The 21,593-nt window shown below is 41.0% G+C and overlaps 1 protein-coding gene across 2 annotated transcripts in view; it reads right to left on the bottom strand.

The window, feature by feature from the left end:
• Positions 1–21,593, bottom strand: part of LOC144058382 (neural cell adhesion molecule L1.1-like) — a 37,660-nt gene that overhangs the window by 9,590 nt on the left and 6,477 nt on the right. For both annotated transcript variants that reach the window (XM_077576824.1, XM_077576832.1), the window contains exons 2-20: positions 13,698–13,942; positions 11,648–11,662; positions 11,342–11,453; positions 10,627–10,796; positions 10,140–10,262; positions 8,422–8,592; positions 7,854–7,968; positions 7,583–7,767; positions 5,758–5,889; positions 4,939–5,082; positions 4,740–4,851; positions 4,200–4,360; positions 3,753–3,912; positions 2,953–3,080; positions 2,544–2,645; positions 2,263–2,478; positions 1,927–1,997; positions 727–952; positions 19–125 (exon numbers count right to left, since the gene is read on the bottom strand). In XM_077576824.1, coding sequence (XP_077432950.1) covers positions 19–125; positions 727–952; positions 1,927–1,997; positions 2,263–2,478; positions 2,544–2,645; positions 2,953–3,080; positions 3,753–3,912; positions 4,200–4,360; positions 4,740–4,851; positions 4,939–5,082; positions 5,758–5,889; positions 7,583–7,767; positions 7,854–7,968; positions 8,422–8,592; positions 10,140–10,262; positions 10,627–10,796; positions 11,342–11,453; positions 11,648–11,662; positions 13,698–13,815 — 2,568 coding nt within the window. In that variant the 5' untranslated portion in view covers positions 13,816–13,942. The remainder of the gene's footprint in view (positions 1–18; positions 126–726; positions 953–1,926; positions 1,998–2,262; positions 2,479–2,543; positions 2,646–2,952; positions 3,081–3,752; positions 3,913–4,199; positions 4,361–4,739; positions 4,852–4,938; positions 5,083–5,757; positions 5,890–7,582; positions 7,768–7,853; positions 7,969–8,421; positions 8,593–10,139; positions 10,263–10,626; positions 10,797–11,341; positions 11,454–11,647; positions 11,663–13,697; positions 13,943–21,593) is intronic.

Here is a 21,593-nt window from a genome sequence, read left to right as displayed (position 1 = left end):
TGAAGTCACATGTGGTACCTTGTAGCCCAGAAGAAGACCACGGACGTTCTGGGCTTCGTTCCACTTCAGGGCGACTGTGCGGTTCATTACCCGAAGCGTCACTCCACTGGGAGACTCCTCGGGAACTGATACAAGAAATTCAGGCTCATTTGCAGCAATAATGACAAAATCAGTCAAAGTGGGCTGAAGTTGTCAACTCATTTGCTCTCAAAAAACATATAAATACGTTCTATTTAAAATATTACCATGGTCCCAAAAATGTATTTATATGTTTTTTAAATGTTTTTTCCCCTGTATTCTAGAGCATACAGAAGGCTTAGATGCAGCCTCTGACTTGAAGAGGTCGCTTAAAGCAATGGTAGTTATTACAAAAAACGACCAGCAGGTGGCAGCAGATTATAAGAGATCAAACAGGGACATGTTGCAAAAAGTTATTTTCCCCAGTGTTTTAAACAGGTTTGTGAATAATGATGAAACTTAGCTATAGTCTGATGCTAATTGCTGCAAAACGGAAACAGATACAAATATACTTTTTTTTTTCCCTGATGAAAAAAGAGACTAACTGTTTTTTTGGTAGGTTCCATGTTTTTATATCAATAGAACACAATGTTCTGTGGGCCTTGCAAAATCTCGTATAACAGCCGGGAGCAAAGGGGGTTAATGCAGGGAAAATGGCTGGGAGTTAAACATTTATGAAGAAGGATGAATGACTGTTTTTTTTTATACCATCTTCGCCTGAGTGTCCGATCTCGGCCTCTGGAGCAGGACCTTCTCCCAGTGCATTAACAGCTTGGACTTTGATCTCAAACGGCTCATACGTTCCGGTCTTGTTGACCCAGAAGGGCGGCGACTTGGCATAACCGTGATCCCAACGGTCACTCTTGCCTCCTGCCTTCCTCCACAACACCTTGTAATGGAAGTCCTGGCCGTTATGCGATCGCCTGGGAATTTCCTGCGGGGACAGGCAAGGATCAGAAAAGATATTTTGGCCTCAGTTGTTCATTGTGTTCAAACTCAGTGATCGAATATCTGTTGATAAGGTTATGGAAGAACATGTAATTGTGTAATGCAAGTTGCTGCTAAACCAGATTAATGTTCTGAAGAAAGTCAGCACAGCCCCATTATTTGATCCAAAGATGATCAGGATCTATTTTTTCCCTGTTTAATCTGCTTAGAAAACACTAGTTGCTTGTTTGCAATCATGAACTGAAGATTTCAATATTTACAATCACAAAATCCCATCGTGTAGGGTCACTGCAGAGAACTGACTTTCACGTGAAAAGGCATTTGAAGAGTAATAAATACAGTTGGTCCATCAGTATTAGAGTACATGAGTAGGCGATTAGGCATATAGTCTTGCTGACGTTGACGTCACGCACCCCACAAATGTAAACAACGCCATTTTGGCAGGATAAAAAAAACCTTGAAAACTAATACTAACGTATCTACGTGGGGAGTGCGCATGCTTGAAAGCCTTGTGTGTGCTACATTCGAGCAGATGCTCACAAGCAACTGCATAACTGTTGGTCGGCTGATGCCGTCCTAGCAACACACAAAGGGTGTTTGCTAACTTTTACGCTGGACCTGAGAGACAAACTAACTTAGCGCTAAAAAAACATCCAGTCTGTTGTTGGCCAGTGTAGCCTACAGTATGAGATGCTGCAGGTTAAAAAGTAAATTGGCAAAACCTCTCAGTGTGTGAAGCATAATAAATAGAGGAAAAATTGGATGAGAGTTTGGATTACAGCTCTGAGATTTGGTGCAGCTTGGCGGTTTTGTGGTTGCTATGCATGTCTATGTCGCGGTCAAGAGGTTCTGGGTTCAATCCTTCCTGTTAAGAAGTTTGTATGGTCCATTCAACAAAAATCCACAACGTGAACAATGATTTTTGTGCATAGAAATATATGTAGACAGTCTCTTACTTACGTCCCATGTGATAGCCAGTGTTCCCGCGTCGGAGGATTCACTGCGAACACCAGTGGGGTTGTTGTGTGGTACTGGAATGTGGCAACGCATCAAAACATACAGTAGCAATGAATTTCCCATGAGAAAACATGAAAACATATGTACCTCAAAGTTCAAATTCACTAAGTTCACAGATGAACTTAATTTGTTATTCTCTATACAGTCATGCTGCTCATATTTTGGCATCATAAGTCGACACCTAAATATTCATCAACAGTACATCGCCAGTTGGAATAAATATTTAAAGCTGGCGAAGACTTTTACACTGTTTTCGATCAAGCGGTTGAGGCCTCCTACCCGCTGGTGGTGTGCTGTGTACGGGTGTGAGCTGGCTGGGTTCGCTGGGACCGAGCTGGTTGACGGCGACGACACGGAAGGCGTAGGTGCAGAAAGGGTGGAGGCTGAGCTGCAGGTGGTTAAAGTCAGCGGGCACCCGCTTCAGAACCTCCCACCTCCAGGTGTCGCCGTCGTGCCTGCCCGAGTGCTGCTCCTCCTTCGCTTCCACGATGAACTCTGCTCACACGAGCGTGGCGGGTCGCATGACTTGAATTGACATTTGCAGGTGTGCGCATGTTTACCTGTGATGGGGCTGTTGTGCGAGCGACCCGGGATCCAGCTGAGGGTCAAAGAATCGTCTTTCACGTCAGACAGGGTCACGTCCTCAGGAGGGTCCGGACGAGCTGAGGGTCCACCATGGAATATTTTGTTTTGCGATCAAACACACACAAAAATTAAGCTAGATTTTCAATAGGGTAGAGTGGGGTAAAACGCCACACTTGGGTAAGAGGGTCCTTAATTCCACACCTGGCCAATTGTAATCTCAATTGTTTACCTGGACCAGAGCATTGAAATAACTTTACTGGTTGGTGGAAATCCAAATAACTGATTTTGAGGTAAGTTGATGTAAAATTTTGACATTGCAATAAAAAAAAAAAGTGTCTTTAAAATATTAAAGGTCATAACAGTAGGATGCTGAAGTGTACTCACCCACGACTGTGATGGAGCCGCTGGCCGTCACCTGATCCAGTTCTGTGATGACTTCGCAGGAATACGCTGCGTTGTCATTTGATTGGATGTCGGTCACCATCAATGTGCCATTTTCAAAGACAGTGTACCTACACACACGCACAGTGTTGCTGCAGCGATCCTAACAATTATACTACATACATATAACAGTGGCAAAAAATTATAAACCAATAAAGATTTACTTAAATGTGTCATGAATAATTGAAAAAGCGCAACAAGTCCTGTCTCGATAAGTACCAAGGCATAGTTAGTGTGTTACGCTTGTATTAGCATGCTAGCGCTAGAGGTGTACAGATGGTCCATCAGTATTAAGAGTGCATAAGTAGGTGATTTGGCATATTGTCTGGCTGACATTGACGTCACACATCCCAAACAACAAATGTAAACAACGCCATTTTGGCAGGATAGAAAACCTTGAAAAGTAACGCTGACGTATCTATGTGGGGAGTGTCCATACGTGAAAGCCTTTTGTGCGCTACATTCGAGCAGATGCTCAGAACTGCGTAACTGTTGGTTGGCTAACGCCGTCCTAGCAACAAGCAAAGGGAATTTGCTAACTTTTACGTTGGACCTGAGAGATGAACTAGCTTAATGCTAAGCCAGGATGAGGCTACACAACGACGAGGTAAATGGGTTTAAAATGGAACCAAAGATGAAAAACATCCAGCCTGTTGTTGGCCAGTCTAGCCTACAGCAAGAGATTCAGGAGGATCTCTATAGTGACAACAGAGATGCCTCCGGTAATGCAGATTTGTCATTACTTGTCATCCGGTGATGATTCGTGCAGTTTTTGTCCATCTTTCCTCCAGACGATCTGGTAGCGCAGCAATCGGGGGTCTTTGCCAAAGTGGCAGTCCAGCAAGGCGTTCCCGCCTCGGAGCGCTCGGATGTCCTGCGGCCCGGTCACGATCGTTGTCTTATCTGACAGGAAACAACGAGACCACATAAATATAAACTGTGGTAATATTTCAAACGGTCAGTAACACTTTTTCTTCTTTTTTATTTATTTATTAAATATTATGTTACTACCATATTCAGCATAACTTTTAGAGCATGAAAGAAAAAGGAGAAAAAGGACTTGACCCTGAAGTTCAAATATTTTTATAATATTTTTTATTTTCATAATAAAAATTTGCGTTATTTATGCTCTATGTAAAATAGTTCATGTCCAATGGTGATATCAAATTCCTGAGTACTATGAAACTTACTGAACACTTCCAGGTGAGCGTTGATGGAGATGTTGGTGTTTTTGATCAAGCAGGTGTACATGCCGCTGTCGCCAGGACCCACGTCGGACAACTCCAGCGTCCCGTCGGTCAACAGAGAGACTCGGGGGTCTGACAGCAGGGGGGCCCAGTCCTCCCCCTCCCTAAAAAACAAAGCAAGTGTCAATTTGGGAACACTTTGGAATGCTGAAGGTCCGTACTGAGGAAAAGTCCAGAAGCTTCAATCCACAACAACAAACAGCAAACCAGACAAACAGACAATGTCTTCAGTTATCTGAGCTGAATGTACGCCATTTACCGTCCTTGTGTCTTTTCCGGAAAATGTTCCTCAGGCGTCTGAAAGCTTTGAATGACTTTCCATTGAGGCGCTTGTGTTGGTGGTTTGGGCATGGCACTTAAAAGCCTACTTATGTCTTTTCGTGTGGGGATTTTGCAATATTCATTTAGCCATCAGTGACTGGGCTCTTTGTGGCTTCCATTCACTTTTTTTTTTCGATTTACGGATAACGTGAAGTCACTCACCATTTAACATGAGGCGGCGGCGAGCCGAAAGACTCGCAGGACATCTTGAGAGTCTCGCCCTGCGTGACCCGGTAAACGACACCGTCTGAGGATAGGATCTGAGGGGGGAGCTCTGAGGGGCACATAGAAGATCAACTCAGTCATTCAACAAAACAACTGAATGCTCATCTATTGAATGCAAAGTTCTTGAAAGACGCACCGACAACGTGGAGGTAAGCGTTGAGCAGGATGGAGCCGTGTTTGTTGGCGGCTTCGCACTGATACACCGCCGTGTCACTCAGCAGGACGTCCTTAAGCTTCAACACGCCGCCCGACACGCTGCGGCGAGGGTCCTCGTCCACCGCTGAGGAGACGAGTATGTATCAGAAAGGTCCTTTTGTGCTTTATAGTATTTATAGATACTTACTATCAATATGCCTTTTGTTCGACCTCAAATTATAGTATCAACACTCTTAAAACTGCTGAGTCAAAAATAACCCAAATTGGGGGAAATATAACCCAGAGACCAAGCTGATTCTTGATTATTTATACCCAGCAAGCTGGGTTGAGTAGGCTACTTAACGGATCCAACAAGGGGTAAAAATTACTAATAGTTAAAGCTACCAATAATTGGATTATTACGTTATTAGTATAGTGTAGCTGTGGTTCAAAATTATACTAGTTTTCTTACATTACATTTTCTATGAAGAAGAAGCAATTTTACTACAAATGTAATATAGGCTACTTTATCTTTGTTTATCTATGCTAGCGACGTACAGTACAGTAAGTTGTACAGTAAGTTGTTCACTAGATGATACAAAAACCTGTCTATATACTTGTTGCCATCCATACAACATAATAGAACACATATGTGTTGAACTTGAAATATGCAGGCCCAAATGTTTGTATATTGAGTATTATTTCTGCATTGATATATTTTGTGACACTTGTTGTGCCATAAGACTTTTGTAATGAAAAAGTGCCTCAGCTTGATAAAGCAAGAGGTAGATTGTGACCAATCAGCATTGATGAAGGTTACCGGAGAGGGGTTGACCATTGATGCTCCAGGTAATATTGGGTGTCGGGATGCCTTCAGCTAGACAGTCCAGTCGCACGGTTTCGCCTGGAGCGTAACGCAGGTTCTGGAGCTCCTTCGCCCAGTAGGGAGCAGCTGTACATGGGGAAAAAAGAACAAGGGGTCGTTTTAGTGTAGACAAAACAAAAGCGAAATACAGTGAATGGTCAACTAGTTGCTGTTAAAAAAAGAACCTGTGTATATTTTGGATTTACATAATTTCCTAAATTGCCACAAGATGCCACCAAAGCCCTGGTTAGTAGTATTACATTGGTACCTTTCAGATATGAGTTCATTTCATTCAGTGACCATGCTTATCAAAAAATCAAAACACTTGGATCTCACCACCACCACCCCCCCCCCCCACCCCTCCCCACACACACACATTGAAATGTACGCAAATGCCATTATTAATCTGTTTTGGCTGCCTAAAAAAAAACACTTATTTGCTTTTTAAAATTTTATTTTAATAAAACAAAAACGTAGAATACTATCATAATAAATAAAAAAAAGTAAAGCATAAAGCAGTTTGAGCATCATGAATGAAGGCTGCTGTCCAATTCAGCTCCTTCTGGTGTACCCACCTTGGCCACCAGGAGGCAGTACTGTTTAATACAGTCATGCACACACAAATAAGGAGTAGACTTCTACTACTGCTGTACTTAGATATTGGCTGTAATATTAATCTTATTAGTTGCTGAGGATAACAAATATATGTCTGAGTATTGTTATATTTTATGTTTACTTTTTTTCCTCCAATTGTCTTCAATTATCTGTTGCTTCAAGGGTTGGAAACAGCAACAACGATCCTTACTAACCGTTAGCATGTCAATTGCATTGTACATAATATCTTAGCATCAAGCTAAGCGGGCGGCATTCTTATGCTGCATTTGAGGAAGGTCGGAAGTCGGACTTATCCGAGTTGTTTTTTCCCAGTTCTGACCTGAAAGCGTTTGAGGCGAAAGTAAACAACCAAAATGGCGGATAGTGATGATTTTTTTTTTTTTTTCGTCCTCAAAACACATTTTGATCTGCACAAAACTTGCCTTCTCGCAATTTAGCTTCAAAAAGATGAAAGCAACAAATGTTTTTATCTTATTTCAAAAGCATTTCATAGAGCTCAATAGTTCAACGTACCATTTCATGCAGGAAGCTAGCAGCAAACTGTCACGTACGTTGTGGAGTTATGTTGAATATTTACGAATGAAGAAAGACATCTAGTTTTATATACAGTAAATTGTGTTTTACCATTCACGGTCTGTGGGTTGCCATTGTAGAGTGACGTCACATTGTAGTCGGTAGTCGGGGTAGTCGGGGTAGTCGGGGTACTCCCCCCCCCCCCCCCCCGACTACGCAAGTGGGATTTCCGAGTTCAAGGGGGCTTTCCCGTACACACTTCCTGGTTTGAAGTCGGAGAAGTCCAACTTCCGACCATCCTCGAATGCAGCATAAAGGCGACGTCGTTTTTATAATTATACAATTTGCAATTCTCGGTTTAGCTAGACAGTAAGCTTAAACTGCGAACAATATTAAAAAGGATTCAAGCCTCTTTTTTTGGGGGAGGAAATATTGAGTTGAATTTAGTTTGTGGCCACCATATGGCGCTTTTATCAAGTTTGTTCTCATGAGTCTTGTCACTTTTGTTCTGCTTAGGTGTATTTATTTTTTTAGGGTAATGTAATGTAAGATGAGTGAGTTATTGAACATGAGATCAGTGTGTTTTGGGATCAGTGTTTATGATTATGATACAATTATAACCCTTTTTTCAGTGACGCATATACCCACTGACCTTCAACGGTGACGGTGAAGAAGTGCACGCTAGAGCCGTGCGCGTTGAACGCTCGGCACTCGTACTCGCCATCGTCACTCTGGCTGACGCTGTCGAAGTAGAGCCAACGGTTGTGGTTTTCCGGATGCCCTGCGGTCTCGTCCAGGTTGCCGTCCTTCTTCTTCCACTCCACCTTTGGAGTCGGACTGGGGAGAAGAAAAAAAAGGAGGAAGAAAACGTTGAGGCAGGACACGAGAGCAAAACAGGAAGTTGATTGAAAAAAGATCCTTACAGGCCTTTGGGAATACATTCTAAGGTCAGACTTTGGCCGCGGAGCGCTAGCACCGATGAGTGCGAACCGCTCGGGTGGAACATGTGAGGTGGCTTTCCGTGAGCAACGTCGTTACCTGGATAAAAGATTACACAATCATGTCACTGATGGCCAATTTATTCATAAATCAATCAACTAATCAATCCATACATCAAACACTAACCAGTCAGTTAATAACACATGACTGAGTGGCTATTAGTAAAGATTACGTGTTCAGCACACGTGTCATGTACGTTTTACGTAACGAACGTTACGTACAGCGCACGTGATGAATAAAATATTACAATATATATGTCAATATCAATTTCAAGTGAAGCCATCTAATTGACAATATGATCAGATAGTGATACGGTGCACGCTGGTATTGCATTTTGTACCATCACTGAACACACTAACACGAGCAATTACGATGCAGCTCATGCCCATTGATATTTTTTTCCCCTTGAACTTAATCAGTAACATTAGTGATACAGATGCAATGTATGGCAGCATCGATATCTGGTGCATGTGTGTTTGCACGTGCACTCACTTGGCAGCACATTGAGGGCGACGGCGGTGTCGGGCAGGATGGTTCTGGCTGCAATGTAATGGGAATTGCAGATGTAATCCTCTCGGCTGTCACTCCTGAGCAGATTAGCGAAGTACAAGTTGCCGTTGAGGCCGACCATCACCCTGTCGCTCTGCCTGATGTGCACCAGCCCTGCAACAAGTAAACACATAGAGGACACTCACACCGAGTCCATACCGACACTCAACTTATGGTGCTTCTTCGCCTTTCTTAAAACTAACATGTAAACCTTAGTTCCCCCCCCCCACCCTTCTTCCTCTGGCTAACCCTTAACCATATTTTCGGAGCCCCATAGAATCCCAGCAAACTACCAACCAAACCCTAACACCCATTCACCCGCAGACAGTTTCACTGAAGCAACCACCTTCGCTCCCGGCTGTTTTACTGGATTTTGAGTGATTTTGCATGGCCCACAGAATATTGTGGCCTATTGCAAAAAAACATGGAACCTACAGAAAGAAAGATACAAGTCTCTTCTTCCATCAGGAAAAAAGGTATATTTGTATCGGTTTTGCTTTTGCAGCAATTAGCATTAGAAAATAGCCAAGTTTCATCAATAATCACATTCCTGGTAAAAACACTAACAAAAAGAGTTTGTTGCAACATAGCCCTGACTGATCTCTTATACTCTGCTACCACCTGCTGGCCGTTTTTCATAATAACTACCATTGCTTTAAGCCACCTCTTCATGTCAGAAGCTGCATCAAAGCCTTCTGTATGCTCTTGCATAAAAATAAAAGTACATGTGTTTTTGGGAGTGAAGTATTAAAGATGTGTTTCCACGTTTTTGGGTTTGAATGAGCTAAGGTCTTTTCACACTACACCGTCAAGCTACCTTTTCATTAAGTACATGCGACCATGGTACAGCAGCTGGAGAGAAAGATGGTGGTGGAGATTTTCAAGTAACGACAGCAAGAGATTTTGGCGGTGCAGAGTTGAAAAGAGAAAAAAAAAATATTGATGTGGTGTCCCAGTTTCCTAAACTCTGGGCGACAAATGTCATACATTGACGTGGTAAAGAAGTCACAATGATGGAGGGAGATTTCCACTACTTTGAAAACATTATAGCAGGGTTGGTTGAAAGTGGTAGGAATGTGGTATGTTACCACTTTTAACAACAAAATCTTAGCTTAAAATTTAGCATAGCAGCAAGTGCTTCACTTTTATCTCTTCTTTCTCATTATACACAAAGCCAGGGCTTTTCCGGTATCACACAAAAATATATTGCCAAGCTGCAACTTACTTTACATATAAACCATCGGGAAAAGGCATCAGGCGACTTCCTGTTTGATCGCTTAGCAACCAGCGTCAATTATCGGCAAGCTACCATGCAGTGGGTGTCTCAAAAACAAAGTGCAGTGAGTGAGGACTTTAAATGCTTTGAAACTGAGAACTTGAGTTTATTTTTAATTGACATTCTGTTTTTAATAATCAATTTCTTTTCCTGCGAGTTTTACATTTTTGTCTTTTTTTGTGTGTATTTTAATTAAAACATTTTCCTATTGAAAAAAAAAACATGTTGATAAAGCTGTGGATTATTTGCGATAGATAAAAAAAAAATCTATTAACCCTCTTCTCAAATTCAAAGAATCAAAAATATTTAACTGGCCTCACTTTTGTTCTTTTCTTCTTTTAATAATCATTTAAAAAAAAAAAAAGATCAATATTTCCAAACTCACTCTTGTCCATCCAGTGGATATGTGGCGGGGTGGAGCTCGGTGGGGAGTTGCAGGACAGCACCATGCTCTCGCCCACGTACGCTTCCCGGCGGAACTTCTGCTGCTTCAGCAGAGCTGGTTGGGCTGCAACACACACGCGCGCACACACACACACATACACACACACACACTGACATCACTGCTCTAGTTCCTGGAAATGGTTACCACGGCAACAAGAGATGAGAGCGCAGAAAGGCGGCCCCAGTCAACCTCACTGAGTCATTCAAGTGTATATTACTGTACATCTGGTATCTCATCGGTCATTTGACAGCGTAAATAGATCGACAATGAATAGATAGATATACTCAAGGTAGGTTCGAAATGTAGGTAGCTAGTTAGCTTGGTTGGATATGTAGTTTGGTATGTTGGTAGGCAGTGCAGGTAGCTAGGTAAGTGAGTTGATGTTGAGTAGTAGGTCTGATAGGTGTGAAAGTTGTTAGCGTCTCACCCTCCACATTGATATGCACTACGTGTGTCATGGCAGTCCCTAGCGTGTTGGAGGCGTAACATCGGAACGTTCCCTGGTACAACTCCAGCGCTTCGTCTTGGCTGACCTCCAGCGTTCCGCGTCCCGTCATCTCCGACCCGAACGTCCGGCCATCTTTCACCCAGCGGAAACTAGCGAAGGGGGGAGGGGGAGGGATGATCTCATTAGTGATGTCATTTAATTAGGGGAACATTTGTTGCTGCGGTAACAGAAAGGCCTAAGAACAGAGACAAAGATCCTGAAGAAAGTGTCTTGTCGCTGTGAGAACGTTAACTTATTTCTCTCTACGGCGGCGTCATTAGCATATGAATTTTTGTTCGTATTTGTATGTGCAGACTCCAATTTAGGCAACAACAATGGTCCACTTTCATTGTGTTTAATATTATACTAAACCTAGAATAAAAAATAAAAAAAAGAACCCTATCACCAATTTGACCAAGCAACATGAAATTAAGTGGAAATGTCACGTCATAAGACTCATAGCAGGATACATGCCACAAAGTGAATGACAGGATGGATACATATGAAAAAGTATTAATACATCATGAAAAAAAATAAGGAATATCATTTATGTAAAAAAAAAAATAATAATAAAAAAAACAGTACAGGAAATGATGGCTGGATGTGGCATGGATTCATATTTAATATGCAACATTACAGTCAATGAGAGACATACGTGGGCGGCGGGTCGCCGGAGGCCTCACACGGTAGATCGATGTCATCACGAGAGAAGGCCGTGTATGATGTCATCACCTCAGAAGGTTCTGTGAGCACGGGAGGCTGCGAAACTGACAACACACACGCAAACGTTTAATCTCAGCAAAAAGAGAACATGATTTCACACCTTGCACATTTCTAAGCTTCGTCTCAGGTGTTGGCTTGCCAAGAAAACTCATAGTAGCCTACAGTAGCGTAATCAAAAAAAAAAGGGGAAAAAAAGTCAAGCTTTGCACACAACCACGTCAACGGGAGAGTCACTTACTGTTGTTCGCTTTGTCTGTTTGTCCACATGGAAGCCAAAAGAGAAGGCAAGAAGGCAAACGTTTAGCAAAATCAAAACTACTGTTGTTTGTTAAGAGATAACAATGCAACACATAAAGTGCAATATTTTGTAGCAGTTATTGGTAATGTAGCATTTATGATGATTGTAATTGATAATATTAGTACAGTGCTCCCTCACTTTTTGCAGGTGCTACTTTCAATGATCCCCCATGATTTCAACTAAAAAGAAAAACTTTGGAGCTCTGGGCTCTGGTACGCAGTTTGTTGGGGGCACTCTGAATAACTGAACGGCACATTTCAACAACGTTCTGAGTTTACGAAAGGTCTGAGTAAAGCAGTTCGCTCGGAGCATATTTCCCAACACAAGCACAATGAGGGAACGGGGATTTGGGGGATGAAGAATTGGTCATGGTCTCTGTTTTTGTAAAACTATAATATCCCCTATATTAAAAAAAAAAAAGACTGGTATGACTTAGAAAGAAGAAAAATAGCACCCAAAAAAAAGCCACAAAATCGCAAAGTAAACCCACAAGAGATGAAGTTATCGCCACAAATGAAAACTTTGCGATAGAGTTAAGCTACAATAATCAAACTGTAAAGTAGAGAGGGAACACTGTATACAGTAATAGATTACATTCTGCTTCAGACATTGCAATATCAATATTTCGCCCCATGCCTAATTTATGCCATCTCATCGTATAGATAACAATACGCAACATACATTGCGATACCAATATTTTTGGTGGCACCATTCTATAGGTGGCCAACCGAGGTCCTCGAGAGCCACAATCCAGCCTGTTTTCCATGTTTCTCTCCCCTAACACACCTGGTTCATGATCAGGATCGTTATTAGGCTTCTGCAAAGCTGGCTGATTAGCTGATCATTAGATTCAGCTGTGCTGCAGGAGGGAAACATGGAAAACAGGCTGGATTGTGGCTCTCGAGGACCAGGGTTGGCCACCCCCTCGCAATGAATGAATGCATCACTGTGATGCATTCATTGCGATTAATAACGATTTATTGTCTTACACCTAATTCATATTCTACCGTCAGGTAACGATACACTACATTTATTTGCAGTAGCCTCATTTCAAACCATAGCTGGCACTAATATACAATACAATCATTGATATGTTGGGATTTTATTATTGTTCCCCCTTATACTTCAGCTTGTACTGTACCAATACATTGCATTCCCAATACAGTGGTACCTCGGAGTTTGAACATAATTCGTTCCTGCGAAGTGTTCAAAGTCCGAATTGTTCAACCTCCGAAAATTTTTTTCCCATAGGAAATAATGTAATTGCAATGAATCCGTTCCAAAGCTCAAAAAACTGAAATATCCTATTTTAATTTATATTTATGGTTTTTACATTTACAGTACAGTACAGTATTTAAACAATAAAAAAATACCTTACATTTTTGTTGTGGTGTGATGGCATCAGTGGATGATAAATGCTATGTTAATGCTAACTTTAGTTCAGTGCGGAGTTTGTGTATTTTACATTGAGCATATTGTTAGACTACTAAGCGGTCCTTGCGTGCGTTGTTTAACGTCAGGCACGTTGTTGAACAGCTAAGGGGGAGGGGTCCTCGTGCCAGTATTTACAGAAGTAGTGACAGTAGTTACAACGGCGCGATAATCTCCTTCCTAATTCCACGGAGGTTCGTAGCACTGTATGTTTTTCTTTGCTGCCACTGGCACTGTTGTTTTTCTTTGGGCCCATGACAAAGAAAATTGTCGTGGAAAAATCAAAATGCACTCGCGAGTATGGACTGACTATAAATGAGCAGTGTATCGTCTCAACGACCGCAATGTGAGCATTCGGCATTGCTCGGCTTCGCTAGTTTTCAAGGTATATTTGGCTTAGCTTGCTTGGTATGTGTGTTCAAATTCTGAAAATGAGTTCAAACTCAGAGGCATTTTTTACTCAGATTTTTTGGTAGAAGTCCGAATTGTACGAGTTCCGAGACGTTCAAAGTCCGAGGTTTCACTGTATTTAGCATCAACATGATGTCACGTTACTCACAGCCTGGCGGGATGACGAGGGCTCCATGAGCCAGCGGAAGTGTTGATGGCGAGAGGAAGGTCAAAGGGAGGAGGAGGAAGGGCAGGATGGGGAGGGGGAGGGCCACTGACACACACATGTCTCAATGTCCCATTGATGCACACGCATTCATCAACGCACACACACACGTTTTCTCCGCCTGGGACCCTCCTGGCGACGTTATGACGTCACGGCGCGATCTAAGGTGGCGCTTTGGCAGTCTCGTCCTGTGAAGAGGAGGAAAGAGGAAGAAAAAGGGGGAAGGGGTGTTTGACCCATAGAACAAAGGGAAGATGGTTGAGGGGGCAGGAGTTGGAAAGGGGTGAGAGAGGCCATTCAAGTCAGTCAGATGATCAGATAACGTTCACCGAGTCATTATTTAAAGTATATCTCACGTCTAGTGTCCTATAACGAACACAAATGAAACTACTTAAAACTACTGAGTCCAATGTAATCCAAATTGGGCAAAATAGCTAACCACTGCTGGGTGATTTACTGTATACCCAACGCAATGGGTTGAGGATTTGATCCAACAAAAGGTAAGAACTACACATATTGATGAGTACTACCAAGAATTTGGTTACCAGATTATCAATATAGCTGTGGTTAAAAAAAGAAAAGAAAATTTATTTCAAACATTTTCTTAGTACAGGGCTAGACTGGCCATCTGGCATACGGGGCAGATGCAGTGATTTTTAATTATTATTTTTCTACATTTTACTCAAAGAGACCCGCCCACAATTTAGAGGGACCAGTCCATAAACACAGTTCGACTAGAGATAGCAAACTGTAACATCAATAAACATCAGTGGCAGAACTATATGTTAGGCAGGAGTGGGGCTGGATCGGACCGGGCCGGTGGGCCCAAGTCAAAATGCCAGGGCTGATTTTTTTTTGGTGCCAGTCGAGCCCTGTCGTAGAAAAATAAACAACATTCCCTTGTCAGTAACTGGAACAGCAAACCACTCGCACACACAATATCTTTGGCACAGTTTTGACAGCAGATGCCGATCCTGACGCAGTCCGCCCATTTTTTGGGGTGGGTTGTCAACCCTGATCACGATTGAAACCTGATCCCTGAGCCATCCAGCGATCACCGTGTTGGCAGAATGTTACATGAAATTTACTTCAACTTCATTACACAAAATGTCCAAGATGGCGACCAGCTTCCGCACAAATTCAATCTTCAACCCAATCTGCTGGGTCAAAAATAATTAACCCGATCTACTCCAAATTTATAGTTACCCAGCGTGTGGATTAGAAAAACAATAGTGTGTAGTGCTTGTCCTCATCTAAACCAGTTGACAAGAGACTTGCCCAGAGCCAATTGCACTGCACATGAAGACAAACAATGGACTGGTCGCTAATCAATGATAAGCTTTCCCTTTTGCGCAGTTTTTGTGTGTGTGTGTGTGTGTGTGTGTGTGTGTGAGGGGGGGGGGGGGGGGGGGGGGTCTGTTGGGGAACTGTAAAAAAACACAAGGAATTTTTACAAGGACACTTGCACTTGGTTTTTGGGCATGTTAAGGCCCCAAAAGGAGATTTGTTGAAATAATATTAATAATTTGAAAATTGTTTGATTAATCATATTTCATCTAATTAATAAAATAAAATTTAAAAAATCAAGGCATTTTAACTCAAAAGATAAAATATTGTAAGAATAAATGAACATATTTGATAAAAGCTTGTCGAAGTGAACATAAAAAAATCCCGACTGCATTGAAGGTATCACTCTCATTTGCCTTTAAATGGAAGTTGACTACTTTTTGCACATCTTGACTCACAAGTGCAGGATGATCTTAACACTCAATGTGCAAATCCCTTTTTCGGAAAATCCTCTCTGCCCTTTGCTAAAAATAGCACGGAGGCACTTCAAAGTGGCCTGCAGGTCCATTCATGGAAATCCAATCAAACGGACGTAATCCCGCCAGTAAACATTCTTCTTCCGATGGAAGCTTCTTGCAAGCTTTATTGCCTGCAGTGGAAAGATTAAAATATTCCACTTGGAACCTGTAAGGTCTAACCTGACAGGGGACAGATTATGTAAAAATTCTGTTTTAGTGTCCTGCAAACAAATAGTTGCGCATTTGGAGTTTCTGCTCACCTTCAAGTGTGAGATTTAACCAATGAAGGAAATGTTGTGTTCACAAAATCTGCAATGTCACAATTGGAACAATTCATGTCACCGAGTTACTCTGCCCACGACTTGGGAAGCTCGGCTGGCTGAACAGCCGCCATTTACAAGCGATAGCAGATAACATGAAAGTGCAATCGTGTCAAAGCAAAAAAGTAAGCAGAGCTGCAGTGTCAGTATAAATTGCAGTGCTTCGTAATGATTATTTTCCTACATTTTACCACAAGAGACTGGGCCACAATTTAGAAAGACTATTCCATTAATCCATTTCGAACATAGATAGCAAACATCTAAAAATTAGTGGTAGAACTACATGTTAGGCAAGAGCTGGGCTGGGCCGGCCTAAGTCAAAATGCCAGGGCCGATTTTTTTTCGTGTGTGCCAGTCCTTCTGCTAGCTAACAGGGTTAGCAGCTTCTGATAAACTCTTCTGTAAAGTTGTGAGGCAAGTGTAATTAAGTGATAAAACCTCGTCACACATTGGACTCGTTCCCGACCATCACAGTAAAGGAAGCAGAGTCTTGAGGTGAACGGCTGAATCAGGACAAAGGGGGGGGGGGGGGAACGGCCTAAAATCTGCATTTTGTAAAATATCATGGCTGTGAATTGATTAACTAGCGCTGACACTATGCCCATCTTTAATACAGTAATACCATGGGGGGTTGGGGGTATGAATATTCAAATTAAACAGAAGTCACAGTCACAGTCCTTTCTTTTTTTTTTACAGCCATAAAATCAGCGTGTGAACAAAGCATGATGGCAGGTCAGACCCCATTTCATCACACTGTGTTTGGGACGTTAATGAGTGTGCGCATTCACACAAACACACACTTGGTCCGCTCTTTTTAGTTCATTAAACCAAGAAGCTTTTCCCACAAATTTGAGACTAAACAATCTGAGTGAAGTGAGAGTGCTATGTTATATCCAACGATGTAGATGTAGAAAAAAAAAATCTCCCAAAAAGTCCTGCATGAGATTGGGGGAAGCATGTTTGTTTTTGCAAATAATTGTCATCGCTGCTTCTACTCAAGATAACAAAGCAGGAGCTTTCCTGTCAAAAATTCTAGAAACAACCCCCCCCCCCCCCCAAAGGGCGGCGGCCATCTCGGCTAATGTTAAATATAAACTGAGCCGTGGCCCCTCGACCCTGCCGGTGTATTGGGACATCCCGCAGAAGCGGAGGGGCGGTTCGCCGGGGGGTGCCTGAGGGGAGAAGGCAGGGTGGGTGCAGGTGGGACAGTCTAATCGGCCGGGGGTGGGGGGGCATTATGGTCCAATCGTGAAATGGGGGTGCAGGTGGATAAATCGTGCCAGACGGAGCGCGAAATTAACTCATTGATAGATTCCGATCTGCACACAAAGGCAACAAAATGTCAGAATGTGAAGTGGACAGTCGCTATACAAAAGAATAATAACATGTCATTTGTGTGTGTGTATGCGGTTCATTTCGATAAAATAAATAAACACATGAAGTATTACTGCATACAGAAGTGTGCTGAAGTCCTAGTTCAACATTTGATTTTGTATTCTACACCATAATGGCTTTTTAGAACTAGAATGTCATATACAGTTCTGCCGCCAGAGCTAAAATGGTAATAAAAGTGAGGGGAAAAAATTGATAAATGTGTTTGTTTGTCCCAATATTCACTGATTGTGAACAGATGGGCAGTGCCTTTATGACTCTGGGAGGTGTGCAGCTTGGATTGATGTCAAAGTGACTCAAACGGTAAAAAACAAACAAAAAACATCCAATAAAAATTCCTGTATTTGTACTTTGATCCAGATTGAAACATTTTTTTCTTTGTTTCATGCACTACCCCTCAAAGATTTTGTGGAAATTACTTTTGTTATCATGATAAATGTATTTGTTACTTTACTGATTTTGATGTTAAAATAAATACTAGGGGAAAAAAAAGAAAAGATTTGTGACTCACACTATGCATAATATGTAAGCAGTCGTAGAATAAACCCATGCTAACCATGTGTGTGTGTGTGTCCGCGCGTGTGTCCGTATCAGACTTCATGAATATTAAACACAAGTGTCATTTTAATAAAGCACCTCTGAGATTAACACGTCTGCCCGAAGGCCTGCGTGTGCGCACGCCTGTGTGCATTTGTGTGTGTGTGTGTGTGTGTGTTTATGATGCGAATTAGCAAAAGCAGACAGACCAAAGCTTGGTGAAGAAATGTTCATAATCTGCTAAATGTATGGCTACACGTCATGTTTTTTCATGTTAAAAACATGGCCATGTTTATTTTATACGAGGATATACACGCTATATGTATTAAATAAATACAATACAAATCAAAATGTGTATTTCAAATTAAGCTCTCAAATACAGTTTAGGGTTTCAAATTAAAGGGGAAGTCAACCGCCCCCCCCAAAAAAAAAAAAAACAACAACATTGTGACAATAATATATTACACAGTATGTGACCTCAACTCACCTGTTTCCTGAAGCTGAGCTGTGATTGGTCGTTGCCTGAGCCCTCAGCAACTTCAATGTCATCTTCAGTAGCAAAATGTCCGCCCCATGAGATGGATAAAAATGGCTGGAATTTGCTTGCTTATTAACTCATATTCCACAAATGTAATATTAATCAGAATGTCATGTTTAGACTAGTGAGGTCACATATAACATATTATTGTCAAGAAATGTTTAAGGTTGACTTCCACTTTAAGGTTTTAATACAACATTAGATTTCTATTTAGGGTTTCAAGACAGGTGTAGGGTTTCAAATTAGGGTTTCATGCAAGGGTTAATTTTCTTGTTGAGGTTTGGTGCCAAGGTAATGATTTGAATTTATGGGATGAAGACAAGGGTTAGGGTTTAAAGGGTTAAGATTTCAAATTTGGGTTTCATGCTAGGTTGGGTTTCTAGACACGGATCCAAGTTAGTTAGGGTTTCAATTTAGGATTTTAACTCATTGACTGCCATTGACGGTTATAGACGTCATAAATTTCTATTAGTTTAACATTTTTTCCCCACTTTTGTTAAGAGTATGAAAACCTAGATTTTTTTTTTTACATTTAGAACAGAAATAAAATGTGTGATTAATTGTGATTTAACTAGTGAAATCATGTGATTAATTACGAATAAAATCCTGACGCTCCTAATTTTTAATAATCTTTTTTTCCTTTTTTTTTTTTTTTTTTAAATAGTAAAATATTTTATTTTAATTTTTTTTAAGAAAAGATTATTTAATTTAATTAGGGGCATCAGGCATAAATAATTGCATAACTTCCCTAGTTAACTCACGATCAATCACAAATTGTATATCTGTTATAATACAATTTAAAAAATCTAGATTTTCATAACTCTTGTCTGTGTATGTACGATCAAAAATGTTCCAGTCATCATGAAACGCGAGAGACAGCAAATAAAAGCCATAATTAACCCAAGTTCCTCCTGATGCTGACATGCAGGTTAGCGTAGCCCCGCTGACTCATACATGCAAATAAATAGCGATTATGATAGCAAGCAGTGTGAGCAGCATTAGCTTCTGATAATATCACTATCATGATGTTGGTGGAGGTTGTCGATGTGGGGGTTATTTATGTTTGGCCAAGTCATGTGCCACCCAAACCACTAGTATTATTTTGGCGGCTTGGAGGTGAAATGCTGCACGGCAACATTACAATAGTCCCTCGTCGTGGGACTGCTACATTGCAGATTATTATTTGTTCTTTTATTGTTATACATGTATTGAGATTTTACAGTGATTATTTTTCCAGATGAACTGTTTCTGCAGACAACATTTATAAAAGTTTTGCATTTTTCAATATAGTTTATTTGTATTTGTGAAATGCAAGGTATTTAAAAAAAATGATCACAATAAGCATTGTGTAATACAGTTAACTACTCAAACGACTTTTTGACCTTCTACATAGATTACTCACATATCAAATTAATTGACAAAAATGAAAACGGAGGGCATCTTCGGTCCGTTTTATAAACATAAAATGGAGTTTCAATTCATTAGCGTTTTTTTTTTTTTTTAAAGGAAAAGTCAACCCCCCAAATTTTGGGGGACAATAATATGTTCTATGCAGCCCCACTGATGTAAATATGGTATGCTGGTTAATATGAGTTAAGCAGCAAAATCCAACAGTTTTATTCATCTCAGGGGTCGGCCATTTTGCCACTTGCTGTCAACTGAAGATGACATCACAGTTGCTCAGGTCTCAGGTCACAACCGATCACAGCTCAGCTTCAGAATACAGGTGAGCTGTGATTGGTCGTTGCCTAAGCCCTGAGCAACATTGATGTCATCTTTAGTCGGCAGCATCTGGCAAAATGGCCGCCCCCTGAGATGGATAAAAACTAGTGAATTTTGCTACTTAACTTAAATTCCACTAACGGAATTTTAACCAGAATGTCATATTTAGACTAGTGACGTCACATATAACATTATTTTCAAGAAATATTTAAAGTTGACTTCCACTTTAAAGCACTCTTCTTTGATAAACCCTTATTTTATGTCATTAACGAAAACGTTTTTTTAAATTTTGGTTTTAGTTATTTTGTTCATTTTTGTCAACTATAATAACCTTGCAGACATACATATACATAACAAACACCCCCCAGCATCTCTCAGCACGACAAATGAAGCAGTGCAGAAGTCAGTCATTAGTGACACTATGTGGCTGCATAAACAATAAGCTGAGTGGACAAGGGTCTATTAGCCTCAGCCCGGGGGGGTGGCGATTTGGTTGGGTGGGGGGTACGCAGAGGCAGCAGCTGGAGCCCTGTGGGCAACCCATACAAGACATCCATCCACACATACGCGCTATGAAGTCAAGTGCATGCTGATCTTTCCATTTTTGATACATGACATCACACAGACATCACGAGGTGCCGTTGTCGTGGCAACCAAGCGTGCACTTAACCAAGGCCATTAACGCCAGCATATTGCTCGCGCAGATTGATTTTTGACATTTAGTCGGCGAGGCAGTCGTCTTGTTAACGATTAACAATCCGAATCAGCATATTGATGATTCAGGCCCAATAATTGATTTGTTGTTTTAAATTATTAATTTGTGTGTTTTTTTCAAATGTTTTTTTCCCCTACGTTTGAGTATTGCAGAGGCACGTTAGTTTTAGTCAGGCGAGGATTTCAGGTATAAAATCAAGAGCTATGAGTTCAAATTAGGGTTTGAAACAGTTTTTTTCTTAGGTTTCAAATGAGGTTCTAAGTTAAGACTTTGAATCTCAAAACTCATTTCAAAGATAGCCTTTTAAATTAGCCTGGGTTAAATTTTTAAGTTAGTAATTTTAAAGCCAAAGTTTGGCCTTTAAATCTTGGTTAAGTTTTTACATTAGGGCTTCAACTTTGAGTTTGAAGCTAAGATTAAAATTTTAAATTGTTTTCAGGGGTTTCAAATTAAGTTAGTTTTTTTTTTATTTAGGGTTTCAAGTCTATATTGGGGTTTCAGATAAGGTTTTGAAACAAAAGTTAGGGTTTTAAGCCAAGGTTAGAGTTTTAAATTGGCGTTCCAAGCCTGGGTTGGGGTTTTAATTTGTAGTTTTAAGTAAGTATCAAATTAGGGTGAGGGTTTCAAATTTAGGTTTAGAAGCCAGAGTTGCGGTTTCACATTTGCGGTTCAACCAGTGTTAGGGCTTCAAGGTAAGGTTAGGTTTTCATATTAGGCTATCAAGTAAGAGTTAGGATTTCAAACCTAGAGTATCCATCCTGGGTTAGGGTTTTAAATTAGGGTTTGAATCCAAGTTTAGGGTTTCAACTG

The sequence above is a fragment of the Vanacampus margaritifer genome, chromosome 1 (assembly GCF_051991255.1).
Source record: "Vanacampus margaritifer isolate UIUO_Vmar chromosome 1, RoL_Vmar_1.0, whole genome shotgun sequence".
Classification (NCBI taxonomy): domain Eukaryota; kingdom Metazoa; phylum Chordata; class Actinopteri; order Syngnathiformes; family Syngnathidae; genus Vanacampus; species Vanacampus margaritifer.
The sequence above is the reverse complement of the archived record's forward strand: the minus strand, read 5'-3'. Positions and strand labels throughout refer to the sequence as shown.